This window comes from Anguilla anguilla, chromosome 14, assembly GCF_013347855.1.
Source record: "Anguilla anguilla isolate fAngAng1 chromosome 14, fAngAng1.pri, whole genome shotgun sequence".
NCBI lineage: Eukaryota > Metazoa > Chordata > Actinopteri > Anguilliformes > Anguillidae > Anguilla > Anguilla anguilla.
In genome coordinates, this window is record NC_049214.1 from 12,495,715 (window position 1) to 12,507,905 (window position 12,191).

Sequence of the window (12,191 nt, forward strand, 5' to 3'; positions counted from 1 at the left end):
GTGCTTCATTATTCAGAACAAACTTCAAATGTAAAACGTTCGGTCGACTAAGCCAGTAATCTACATTAAACACACACACACACGTAGACGTAGCTGGGCACACACACTTGCGCGCATATATGGAGCACTCATCAATAATTCAGCAGTGCTGCATGTTTATGCAAATTGCATAAAATGGGGTCACAAACGCAATGGGTATTTTAAATACTGGCATATGTAATACCATATCAAAATACTGCAAGCTGTATCCCAGGAAAAAAATACAGCCATATCTGAAACCACATCTGTGAAGCTCAATAAAAATGACAATTGTGGCAACTGAAATACTTGCTGTGCAGAGAGAGCAAGTGTGTGTGTGTGTGAGAGAGAGAAAGATAGAGAGAGAGAGACAGCAGCAGAGAGACAGAAAGAGAAAAATAAACACTTACCTATTTAAATGTCGTCCTTGATTTCTACAGGTTTTAAGAGCTTGGCGATAGCACAGCTCACTGGAAAAAAAAATCTGTAATGCGACGGTGATATGCAAATGAATAATTCCCCCTGAATGCAAAGACCATTTATTATTCATAAATTACTCATGTTTATGCAAATGAGTGCATAAAGAAATGGGGGGTGGGTAGGGGTTTAAGGGGTTGGGTGTTTGTGTGTGTGTGTGTGTGTGTGTGTGTGCGTGGGGGGGTGGGGGGGGGTGGGGGGCAGGCATCTTTGTTCGAGCAGTTATCATTTGAACAACTATATTATTTTCAATGTAAATCACTCAGCTATTTGTAGTTTACAATTTACAAATAAATAACCTTAATATCAATTTACAGTAAAGCTCAATTTTGCTTCCATGCATTATGTCAGACTTAGCGATGAAAGACGTAGTAATGAAAATATGACACAAGGATTAACACAAGGTTCCAAGGGAATGGTCGAGAGATTTGTTCTTTACAGCTGTGCGCACATAAGTACACGTCTGTATATATTTTCTATTGTTTGTGTAGCTTGATCATTTTTGTATATGCAATATTTATTGAAGCAATTCAATAAATGAGAACTGTGTTCAAACCATACTACATACAGCAATGTCCCGATCTGGATTTAAACATGCAACCTCCGATCGAGCTCCCGAAGAGCTGCCACCACAAGGTAGTCACACAAGCAAACCATATTATAAGAAGTGGGATTACGGGCATCAGCAAAAAGATGTGTGATCAAAGTACTGCGTTTGTGTTTTGGACTGTTTTTGTCTGAAAAGAGTTACACTTCTGTGGATCTGATTTGTAACAGTGGCTCTTGAATTGCTTATTTGTCATTTGTCAAGCACACAAAAATCTGACAAGATGAGGAGCAATTAAAGGCACAAATATGAAGGGAAAAATTCCACACAGTGTGACAGATATTGTAACAAGAATGACAAAGATATTGTACACATTGTACATGTATGTATGTATGTATGTATGAATGTATGTATGTATACATGCATGCATGCTTGTATGTAACAATACCCATTTTGTACTCTAGACCTCAATCACCCTGGCCAGTGTGTGTACAGCATATGTTAATGTGATCATTATCCTAAGAGCACATAAATATACATGACCTTACCACTAACCCTTAAACTAACCATTTTTAAACTAGTCTTAACTCTTCTTATGGTCTTTATCTGCTTTGAACACAATGACCCTGTTTGAAAAAACCATTCAGGTCTGAATATTACCTGTGATGTGGGGTGCCTAGAAGAAGAGCACGAGCGTCACTCTGCAAGATGGATGAATTCACCACGCCCCCTCCTCCCCGCCATTGGCCGTCAGGTCAGGAGACAGCCGGCAGGGAAGACGCTGTTGGGTCTGCCTGCCTCCTCAACGCCTCAGTGCCATAATGGAGTCAGGAGCAGCGTTCCGCGCGCTTACCTATGCCCCATCTTTTACCTGAAAGACGGGGCGTACGAGACACAGGGGTGTTTGGGCACGGACGTTAGCGGTGATTACTGTGGAGAAGCGCCATTAAAACCCTGCAGCTGTGCTCATCCTGCTGGGAGACCTGACAGCAAAAGGCCAGGGGCTCACAGCCTGAGGTACACACATCTCACACACATCACACACACCAAACAAGCGCCATTACCTCCGAGCCCCACGGTGTCCGATTGCCCGCTTATAAATACATTTACAAGGATGGGACCTACCGGTGTGCACTCAACCTCCCATAGCTTATTACTGTACTTTACCTGTCAAGACGAAAATGTGTCATGGAGGAATTTTCACACCATTGCAGGAATAATACCCTTTAAAATGCTCCAATATCAATTCAGATCAGACAAAAGTGCCTGAAGTGACATACAGTATATGTAACTTTTTCTGTATTTAAAAAAAAGAAAAAAAAAGAAATGATATGCATCTAAATGACGAAACGTCCTAATTGAAAATTCTGTCAAAACCATGAACACGCATATTTTCCCCTTCTAATTCCCTCTAAAATCATAACAGCAATAGCATTTTTCACAACTGTCATTCGGGGCATGACTTCCAGTATATGTTACATAGGTTAATCTGGCCCATACTGGCTGTTCACTTTGAAATATAATTTCGGTAGTTATGCCCAATGCCATCTTCTGTGCTGCATTTTACAGGCCTGGTCACTGTCTTCTCCTTACTAGTCACTGGATAGTGCTGTTGCTGCAAGTATTAGACATGTTAATTTGTTTATACAATTTATTTACAGCAATAATGCATTGCAATTATGAGAGTACAAAGTAAAAACAATCCATAATATTACACGTACTGCTTCACTGCACACCTTGTTATGGCCTTTTGTTCTCGTGGTGTCGTCTGGTGTGATGCAATAAGCTTGTAACCGTTACGGTGCACATCTGTAAATGGGGAAACGTGCTTTCATCCAGCTGTTTCTGATGATACCTGCAAAGCTGGCATGTTGTCTGCACACCTGGTTTTGTGATGACAATTATAGTTGTATCAGCTTCAGTCATGTCATAATGGTTATCCAGCAAACCAACCCTGGAAGACGTGGATATAATAACAGACTTTTCAAAGAACAGTGAACGATGGGGGAAAAAATCACTTAAGATATACAAATTCAGTATTACAAATTGTAACATCACACAGCTAATACAAATATTGTAAAAAATGTTTTAATGAAATTCCTTGTTATCTATACAGTGCAAACATATGGTAAGCATACGGTAAACAGTCATTGGTTTCTGTGTTTTTGTCATTCTGAGAAGAAAATTTTGATCCTACCACAATAAACGTGGACCTGCTTCAGCTGTACATTACATTCTTAAGACAAGCTCCATCTAAACACCAACTGTGCTCTCAGTTGTTCCGTTAAAAAACAGACACGATGCTGAAGTAAAGGTCATATGAATTTCCTTAGAAAATTATAAGATTCAGCCTGACATCAAAAAGTATTATCAGATTCTAAAGGGTGATATAAAAAGTCAAACATGCCAGGCACTGACATGCTACATAATTCATCTACTGTATACAAGTGACATACTATAAATGTCATCATCATAAAGATTAAACATGCATCATTTTTAAAGAAGGTAGACTTTTCTGTAGACTGTTGAGTTACTGCAAAATTGTTTTCAAAAATGTGAAGGAAAAAAAAAAAGAAAAAGTGTTAATTTAAAGAATTTGTCTTCAGATTGTATACCCTTCATGGGAAAGTGAGCTTCTATTAGAACAGTTACTGCAACAATAAAACATTTCAGTATATTCTTTGTATCTATTAATGCCCCCAGTTTATTAATGTATTTTAGTAGACTATAATTTAGTAACCATATACAAGTCATTAGAATAAATCGGTTGCAAACATTCAGTAAAGCCATTGAGAAGCATAATTAACTGGCTTGGGTATACTTTAAAGGAGTTGCATTACACACAGGAGTTGAATTATTGGGTAGAAAGAGATTACATGTAATCTGGATTACAAAAATGCAATAACTGTAATCAGACCCAGATGCTGTTTAAAGTATGAATAATCTGATTGCAGTTACTTTTCTAAAGATTACAATTACATTTGGATTACTTCAACATAGAATGTACGCACACACACACACACACTAACACCACACACATGCAATCACACCCAACAAATGTACACATACAAAGGAGAATGAGGAGTGAAGTGAATATAGCTACACATTCAAAGAAAAGTCTTGTCAGAAACATTAGCTAATGTATTTTGCTAACCCATTAATTAATTGGTGAATAAAACAGGAAATAATCCAAAAGTAATTATTGTAGATTACACCTTTTCAGTAATCCAACAGATTATGTTACTAATTGTATTTTAAATCATTTGAAATCAATATCTGATTACATTATCAAAGTAATCTACTCAACACTGATTACACTTTTGGATAGTTAGGTTTGACATATATTCTCAGTAGACATAATTTTTATGCCTCCAATTGAGAATACAAATGGCAAAAAAGTAAAAAACAAAAACAAAAACAAAAAAACAGGAAGACTTCGGCTTGAATGATTGTTCAAAAATCACAGTATATATGCATGTATGCACATGATAAATGCATCAATATAACGTTAAAATAATAAATCACCATTCTGCTTAGCTGAGAGAGAGGTGTCTGTGATATGCACTGCTACTTTTGAACTCAAAAGAGTGATCATTACAAATGTTACAAACTGCTCATTTATCAAGTAAAAAAAGTGACTTGATTAGGTGACTGGTTCTTACTATAGGAAGCTGAGATTTTTTTGTTGTTGTTGCAGTTATGCATACAAAACTGGCTTAAGGCTTGGCTTACTGCTACATTTCCAATATTTTTTGTAACACAACCATTTCAAACCAGAGACGCTTTTATGAATGTATACTGTGTGTGTGTTAATTCCAATCAGCAATTCCATCGGATATCAGGGAAGGATGATAGGTACCTCTATATCTTTAACATTTCTTCAGCACCAAGGAGGTCAGTAATATAAAGAGATTATATGTAGGGGGGGGGGGGGAGGGAGGGAGGGAGAGGGAGAGGGAGAGGGAGAGAGAGAGAGGTTTTCATCTTAGGTTTTCAAGGGCATTGTTAGCTGGTTTGCATATTGCCTGGTAAAAAGAGCATGAGTCTGTGGGCTGATTTTTGGTCAACAAGCGTTCCTCCACTGCGTCCAGTGGCATCAGAAGCAGGAGGTAACAGGAGGCAGAGAGCCTCGCGCTGCTGTTCGCTCTGCAGATCTCTATTCCTGCCTGGCAGCTCTGCAGTCCCTCACATGACCTGGATAGTAGACAAAATTGTACACTCCACTCTGAAATGAGAAGAACACGTCCAGTGAGGCTCCTGATCTGGAATAGCCCCGCCCGTCTCCATTCCAGGCACGTTCTGCAGCCAAACTCGTTAACGCCCTGACGACCCACGTCAGACCACCGGCAAGCACACAACACCGTTTGTACCGCTACTACACCTGTGTGAAGCCGATTCTGAACATCCATCAAGCTCCCAGAAAGGTTCCTATGGTGGCATTCGAGTAGCTCTGACCCCAGCCGGTATGCTCTTAACGAGTATGTGGATGGGCCAATATTGTGGGGTTCAGAGATCAGAATGAGCTCTCCAGATGACAGAAAAGTCTGTGTATGACTGTGAAGATTCCATGCAAACAGTCTTTACTCATACTTACCCTGGGCCTCTGTTCAAAAAGCACCTCCACCCAAAAAGGCAGGAGGGCTGATCTAGAATCAGTTTTTCCTTTGAAATCGCAGTGGATGAGGTCATGGCATGGGCAGGGGAAACCTGAACGCAAACCAGCACTCCAGGTCTCCGAGAGACTCAATGAATATGAGGCACGCTCTCAGATTTGGGCAAAGAAAGGCACGCTCCTGTTTAGAGTATCTCTTGGATTAGCTTGGTCCAGCTTTTCAAAGGATGAACTGAGAGAACCTTCACTTCTCTGTCCTAACTTTTGCAGTGCCCAGTGTCCTTCATTAAAGGTCCTTTATGGTAAATTTGGCTGAAGTGCTTAAAATGATCTGACCTTTTAAGATGTATTACAATGTGTCAAAATGTGTTGAATAAATAATGTATTTTTTGATTAATCTTTAGAGTAGGGGAATTCAATTACTGGAGGACAGATTCTTTTTTAGAGGAGAAAAAGAAAATTCCACATGCTTTTAATATAAAATGTATGTAGGAGTAAGCTTTTATTTACATGTGTACAACGTGGATGCCTTATCCAACTAACTATTACTTATTGTGCCACTTGAGAGTGGTATGTGGAGCATGAATCTGTTGATGGATATAAATTTTCGTATCAATGATAAAGGGATCCGTTCATCTACGGCAGGCCACAGTTGACATCTGAACTGCCTGTTGCAGTGCACTAGAGCAAACCCGGCTCTCAAGGTCAGCAGTACTACTGGTTCTCTTTTGCCTGATATTACAGTGCAACAATGTCACCGACTGGCCTGAGATAACACTCACCTGGTGCATCAGGTTTAAATCGGTGCCTGATCAGAGGGGAGGAATGAAAACCAGCAGCACTACTGCCCCAGAGGGCCAGATTTGAGTATCCATGCTCTGGAGCATACCACCCAGTGCCTAATCACATATGAATTAGGGAACCCACATCAATCCTCCCAACCCACAACGTGTGTAAAATGACCATGCTGATTATGCAGAGGATGGCTCGGAAACTAAGGACTAAATGCTAATAATTGAATGATAATGAACAAATACTACGCTACAGAGGGGAGACACAGAACTGGACAAAAACAGGATGAGTCTGCGGTTCACTATGCAAATGAATCGTCTACAGTGGAGCTATGGGAACGATGATGAAGAGCGGACATGGGATATCCATGACATGCCAAAACCGTTTTTACAGAAGAAGAAATTGGTTCAGGCTCTCATATCATTTTAATTCTAATCAGAGCTGTAAATAGATACCTATACCTATTTTAGAACTGAAGCCTATGGATTAGACCCATCCTCCCCCCATTTTTACTTTCTCGCTGTTGTCATTTGTTGCTTTTGCTCCTAGTAGAGGTTGTGGACTGAAACTTAGCCTGCATAGCCGATTCTGTAGCCTGTTAAACGCCAGCAGGCCTTGGAACATTCAGTATTCGATTATCACAGGCCACGTCGCTGCACTAAGAATGAGCGTTTTAGCTGGATGAGACACCCGACAACTCAATATCAGAATTGATTTTAGGGACATTTTTCCCTGTTCTTACTTCTGTTCTATACATAAGGGGAAAAAAAGACTCAATCTGTACTTTACAAAAAATGGTTTAATAAGTGCATGCATTCCTGATACAATTTGTTTTATTCAAAAACTTTTATGGCTGAAAACACTGGACTTTGCTTTTCTTTGTTTTTTTATCTGCATTGATTATGTGTCTTGTCTGGTACTGAGAAGTTTCAAGGAAGACTGAACCAAACAGAAAACAATCAAAAACAAAATTAATGGTAGAATTTTTAAAAAAAGGGGAAGAACACAAACCTCTATTGTATGCTCGTGATTCCAGCCAAGAGAATTTATATTCTGGTATAAAATAACCTTTTTTTTTCTCCTTTGTGCAACAAATCTTTCCTACATACTGCAAAGTCGGAACAAAATACTACATACAATTAGACAGGAAAGACGGTTTTCAGCACTTGGTGTATATTGTCATAACCGTAAAACAAATCAGTCACAGATTACAGTAAAAAAGCATGGCACCCCATTATCCAGTTATACGAGTGGCCGCTGTCGCCTCTTCTCATCGGGGGACTACCCGCGCAGGCAGACGGGTACTTTGGCAATCGGTGCTGAAAATAACCAGGTCTTCTCAGACGCAGAGAGAGTGGGATTTTTCTCTGCGGAGCAAAAGAAGCGCGCACCCACGACCGAGATCCGTTAGCATGGCGACCCAAGCCGACGCGCTGGGAGGGGGCGGGTCGGCTCTGGGGGGAGGCGGGGTTTCTGCGTTCGCGTAGGGCTTCGTAGCGGGTTCACGGCACGCATGGCACAGACAATGTGGCAGAGGTGTGCTGGGAGATGGAGGAGGATGGAGGAGGAGGATGGATGGATGGATGGAGGAGGGGCTGACTTGAGTTGCCTTGGCGATGGAGGCGGAGCATGCTGGATCCCATGTGTGACTCCGTGGAAAGGCTAACTACCTGTTGCTGTTGGACATGGCATAGTGAACCTGTTTCTGCTGGAGGAGCTCTGTGATTGCCAAGAGCTTTTTCAGGACGTGCTGAAACAGACAAGCACGAGCACAGTGAATGCATAGTGGCATTATACCTTGCTAAACATCGGCCATAACTCCTCTTTAGATACAATCCCAAGAAAGCCAGGCTAAGATTGAACCCTAGACCATCATAGTGGGTTAGCTGGTTTGATGACACCATTTTAATGGGAATCAAGACAGACAGACAGAAAGAGAGATGCACAAACTGACTCGAATGCAGGCACACAGACAGACGCATGCACGCGCATGCACACACACGCGCACACACGCACCTGCTGCGCTCCCCGGTCGTTGCTCAGGGTGCGGAGCTCGTCTGAGTGGCTCACACAGATCTCGTGCAGGGCGGCGAGGTCACGGGACAGATCGGTTCTAAAGTGCTCTGTAGTGTCTGGAAGATCAGGGACGTTCTGCAGGAGGGAGCACAGGGGTTTGAGTGCAATTACAATGCGCTATCTAATAAGGCCAGGTCCCCATGATGCGCACATACATTACAGTTTCACAAACTAATGGGCCTTCCTGCCAAACAATGCTTCTACCTTTTAGCCAACTGCAGACAAAACATGAAAAAAATAAAAGGCAAACAGGGACAAACGCTGGACAAGGGAAGACCACTCACCCCCAGTTCATCTAAAAACATGATCATTCGGTGCTTGTTGTTCTTGATGAAAGGATTAACCCCTTCCATGTAGGGTTCCTGGAAAAAAAACAAAAAAACAACTGAAGTTCAAACAGATAATGACAGTGAAAATGGAGGTCAACCACACAAAAATACCACAAGTAACACAGCCCCAAAGTATATTTATATTCCTTACTGTTCACCATGGTTATATTGTTATAATGTGACAAACTGAAATCTGACCAAGGGCTCACTTAAATATGTTACTCTGTTCTACCAGATATTCACTTTGTATGAAGCACTGTACCACTGAGAGAATAAGGAAATGACCACTGGCAAAAGTTAATGTGCTAAATGGATATAAATCGCCACTCAAAAATCATCACCGCAGACGAACAGCAGCTTTTAAAAATGCCCCGGTGGTGAAGGTTGGTCTTTACCTTGGCACCGAACTCCACCAGGTTTGCCAGGTTCTGGACAGACTTGGCGACGAGCGTGAGCGTCCGTGCGGCCGTGGAGGACGGCGGGTCTGCGCAGAGAAAGGAACACACACGTGCTTGCACACCGAACCCTCATCAACAACGCCCTACCGCTAACAGCGACACCAGAGGCTAGCCGCGCGCTCGAGCCAAACCGGGCCACTCAACAAGCCTCAACGAGGCCGGTCTGAAGTGTAGCGGGAGTGCACCTCACCAGCGATTATGTTGAACATCCTTGGGTTGAGGATCGCAGGGCAGATGAGACGCAGGAAGACAAAACCACTGAAAGTGTGAAAAATAATTCGCGTTGACTTCATCGTACTTTCCAAGCCATTCCGATGCAATGTTCAGTACAACATTACCTAAGGGAAAGAACTGAACTTTCCTTCACTGTACGAGGACCGCTCATTACGAAATGGGTGGACACATAAACACCGTTTTAACTGTGAAGATGGTGACTCTTTGTAACAGTAATTCTGCGCGTGTGGCACTCGGGTAATGTTTCACCTCACGACTCGAGTCCTCATGGTGGTGTTTCTGGGCCACTTCTCCTGCACAGACTTCTGTAAACACCCATAAATGAACCTCAATGTCCTGCAATGCCAACACAGAAACCATGAATGAACGTATGAATGAATGGATTCGTTTTTCACAAGAACCTGCACCTATACATAAAAATGTAAAACCGAAGAATGGAAATAGAGAAGTTTAAAAAAGGACGTACAATAATCTTCACAATTGCAATGTTTTGAATGGTGAATTAATCGATTAAAGTTTTTATCGATTGGTGTGGTAAGAGCTGTCTCTCCTCTCAACTGGAGCATTAGATATTAAACATAAATCATTTCAAAAGAATTTACCGATTTGTCCGTTAGAAAACAGCCCAGAATAATCAAGGCATGTTGCCCATTTGTAAAGCTGACTTAAATTTGAAACAGCAACCAAACACAAAAACATTTATTATCCACTCACGGCGGAAGGATCTCAGCAGCCATGAAGATCTTCTCCACCAGCTCGGACAGGATGTTGAGGAGGTACGCCAGATTCAGGCTCACGTCTTCATTCTTCTCCAGTTTGGAGGGATTCAGCTGAGGAGGAAAAGGGGACTTCAGGGTTTAAACAGCATTCGAACGCCCCCTATTCTGGCCTTAATACCTTTTCCAAATACCCGCAAGGCCATTCGTGCCTGGCCTTATGATCAACAGGCCGTGGTCCCTCTGGAGAGGGGAAAAATGTTGCCCATCCACACTTGTGGAAATAATGCTGAAGAGCATTACAGTCTGAACTGTACAGCTGGCTCAGACTAACAAAAGAATCCCTTATTTATTCAGAAGGTTACTGCTTATTCAATTATCAATTTGGCCAATAATAAGTCTCAGCCAGCTAAATAATTTCCAATCTAATTTTACTACTGAATTAGCTAGCTAGCTAGCTACATACAGCCATTCTCATATATTGAGAATTTACCAGTACAAGCCATTTTTCAAGGCATGAAATGCTTTGGTTTCAACCAAAAATTTGAGCACTTGCCAGTACCCGTCATATTTTTTACTTTATGGTATGAACAATAGGTTTCGGTATGAAGATTTTTCTCAGTTACATTCTCCTTTCGCTTGTGACTTGTTTTTTATGATGCCCTTTGATAGTTTGTATGCTGAATTGGTTTTTGGCCTTATTGCATTCAGATTTGGCCTTGGGAGCTGTATGAAATTTTTAGATTTTGCCAAGGCGGCTTTGACCCAAAAACGGGGATGCCAGACAAAAACAAACTGAAATGCTCAGACAGGGGCAACAATGTACTGAAATGTACTAAAATGGTGACCGTGACCATACTCACTGAAGTACACTCACACTATCAGAATTCACAGTACACTTAAGGCTGGTATGGCCCAATGTAACTGGCGGCATAAACCCCTCGCTCTCCAGCTCGGCAGATGTGTGATGAGTAATGGAGAGAGAAGCTGCTGCCGCACATTAGTCACAAGTCATGACTGAGGCCAGTCGCTGGCCCACCCCACTCTACAGCAAATCAGACCAAGTGGGATGAAAGGCTCCATTATGAACGCGACACACTGAACTCCAGTGCAGAGGAGCCCTGAGCGATGATGAGTGAGTGTAAAGGAGGGGAAATGACTCAGCCAAAGCCGGGCCAGGTGGGACAGAGCCCGGGCGGAAGCAGCCGGAAGCACCTCGCAGGACTGCTTGCACTCCATGATCTTCAGGATGGAGTCTTTGAGGGCGTGGTGGACGAAGGGCGTGGCCGTGGCCTTCATGTACTGCTCCATCAGCGTGCTGGCCAGGGTGGTGGCCCGGAAGAGCGTCGTCGCCTCGTCTGGAGGGGGGGGGGGGGGGGGGGGCAGAGACCGGAGCGGCGTTCAGCACGCTACGCTCACCTTTCATTTTTATTTACCCGTCTGAGGGCTCTGACGCTACACGTTCCTGCCTTTCGACATTCTCCTCTTCCACATTCACGTGTTATTTAAGTGTCCTCATCTCTCTCTTTTTTGCTTATCTATCTTACCATCCAAGTTAATCTATGCAATCTGCAGGTTTATTTTCCTGACCTTCACAGTTCTGACTTCAATGTTCCTCTGTCATTTAATGTTCTAAGATTTGCACATTTTCCTGTTTGCATTTCTCCCTTTCCCAGGTCTGTCTCCTGGCCACAGAACATCCTCCACCCTGGCCTTCCCTGCAGCGCTGCGAGCCCTGCTCTGGCCGGCTGTCGAGCGCTCTCACCCTCCACGCTGATCTCCCGCTCGTTCAGCGTCCTCAGCAGCGGCGCTTCCATCTTCTCGTGCCGGAATATCCTGAGCAGGATGCTGGCCAGCAGGGTGCGGTCCTGCCCGCACACGTGGGCCAGAGCGTAGATGACGTGGAACTCCTTCAGCAGGACCAGCTGGGCA

General features: G+C 42.8%; 1 protein-coding gene and 1 long non-coding RNA gene across 4 annotated transcripts in view; both read right to left on the bottom strand.

Moving 5' to 3' along the window:
* The window catches only part of LOC118213227, a 37,756-nt gene extending 37,154 nt beyond the window's left edge, over window positions 1-602 (bottom strand). The window contains exon 1 of the long non-coding RNA XR_004762373.1: window positions 429-602. This is a non-coding gene — a long non-coding RNA (uncharacterized LOC118213227). The remainder of the gene's footprint in view (window positions 1-428) is intronic.
* A 2,512-nt stretch (window positions 603-3,114) lies between these two features.
* Window positions 3,115-12,191, bottom strand: part of rasa1b (RAS p21 protein activator (GTPase activating protein) 1b) — a 30,971-nt gene continuing 21,894 nt past the window's right edge. For 2 of the 3 annotated variants that reach the window (XM_035391370.1, XM_035391369.1), the window contains exons 18-27: window positions 12,025-12,184; window positions 11,475-11,617; window positions 10,258-10,373; window positions 9,793-9,879; window positions 9,500-9,567; window positions 9,247-9,335; window positions 8,807-8,884; window positions 8,463-8,597; window positions 8,117-8,196; window positions 5,228-5,267 (exon numbers count right to left, since the gene is read on the bottom strand). In XM_035391370.1, coding sequence (XP_035247261.1) covers window positions 5,228-5,267; window positions 8,117-8,196; window positions 8,463-8,597; window positions 8,807-8,884; window positions 9,247-9,335; window positions 9,500-9,567; window positions 9,793-9,879; window positions 10,258-10,373; window positions 11,475-11,617; window positions 12,025-12,184 — 996 coding nt within the window. Of the gene's footprint in view, window positions 5,268-8,116; window positions 8,197-8,462; window positions 8,598-8,806; window positions 8,885-9,246; window positions 9,336-9,499; window positions 9,568-9,792; window positions 9,880-10,257; window positions 10,374-11,474; window positions 11,618-12,024; window positions 12,185-12,191 lie in introns of all 3 variants that reach the window. The other variant, XM_035391368.1, reaches the window with a different exon arrangement.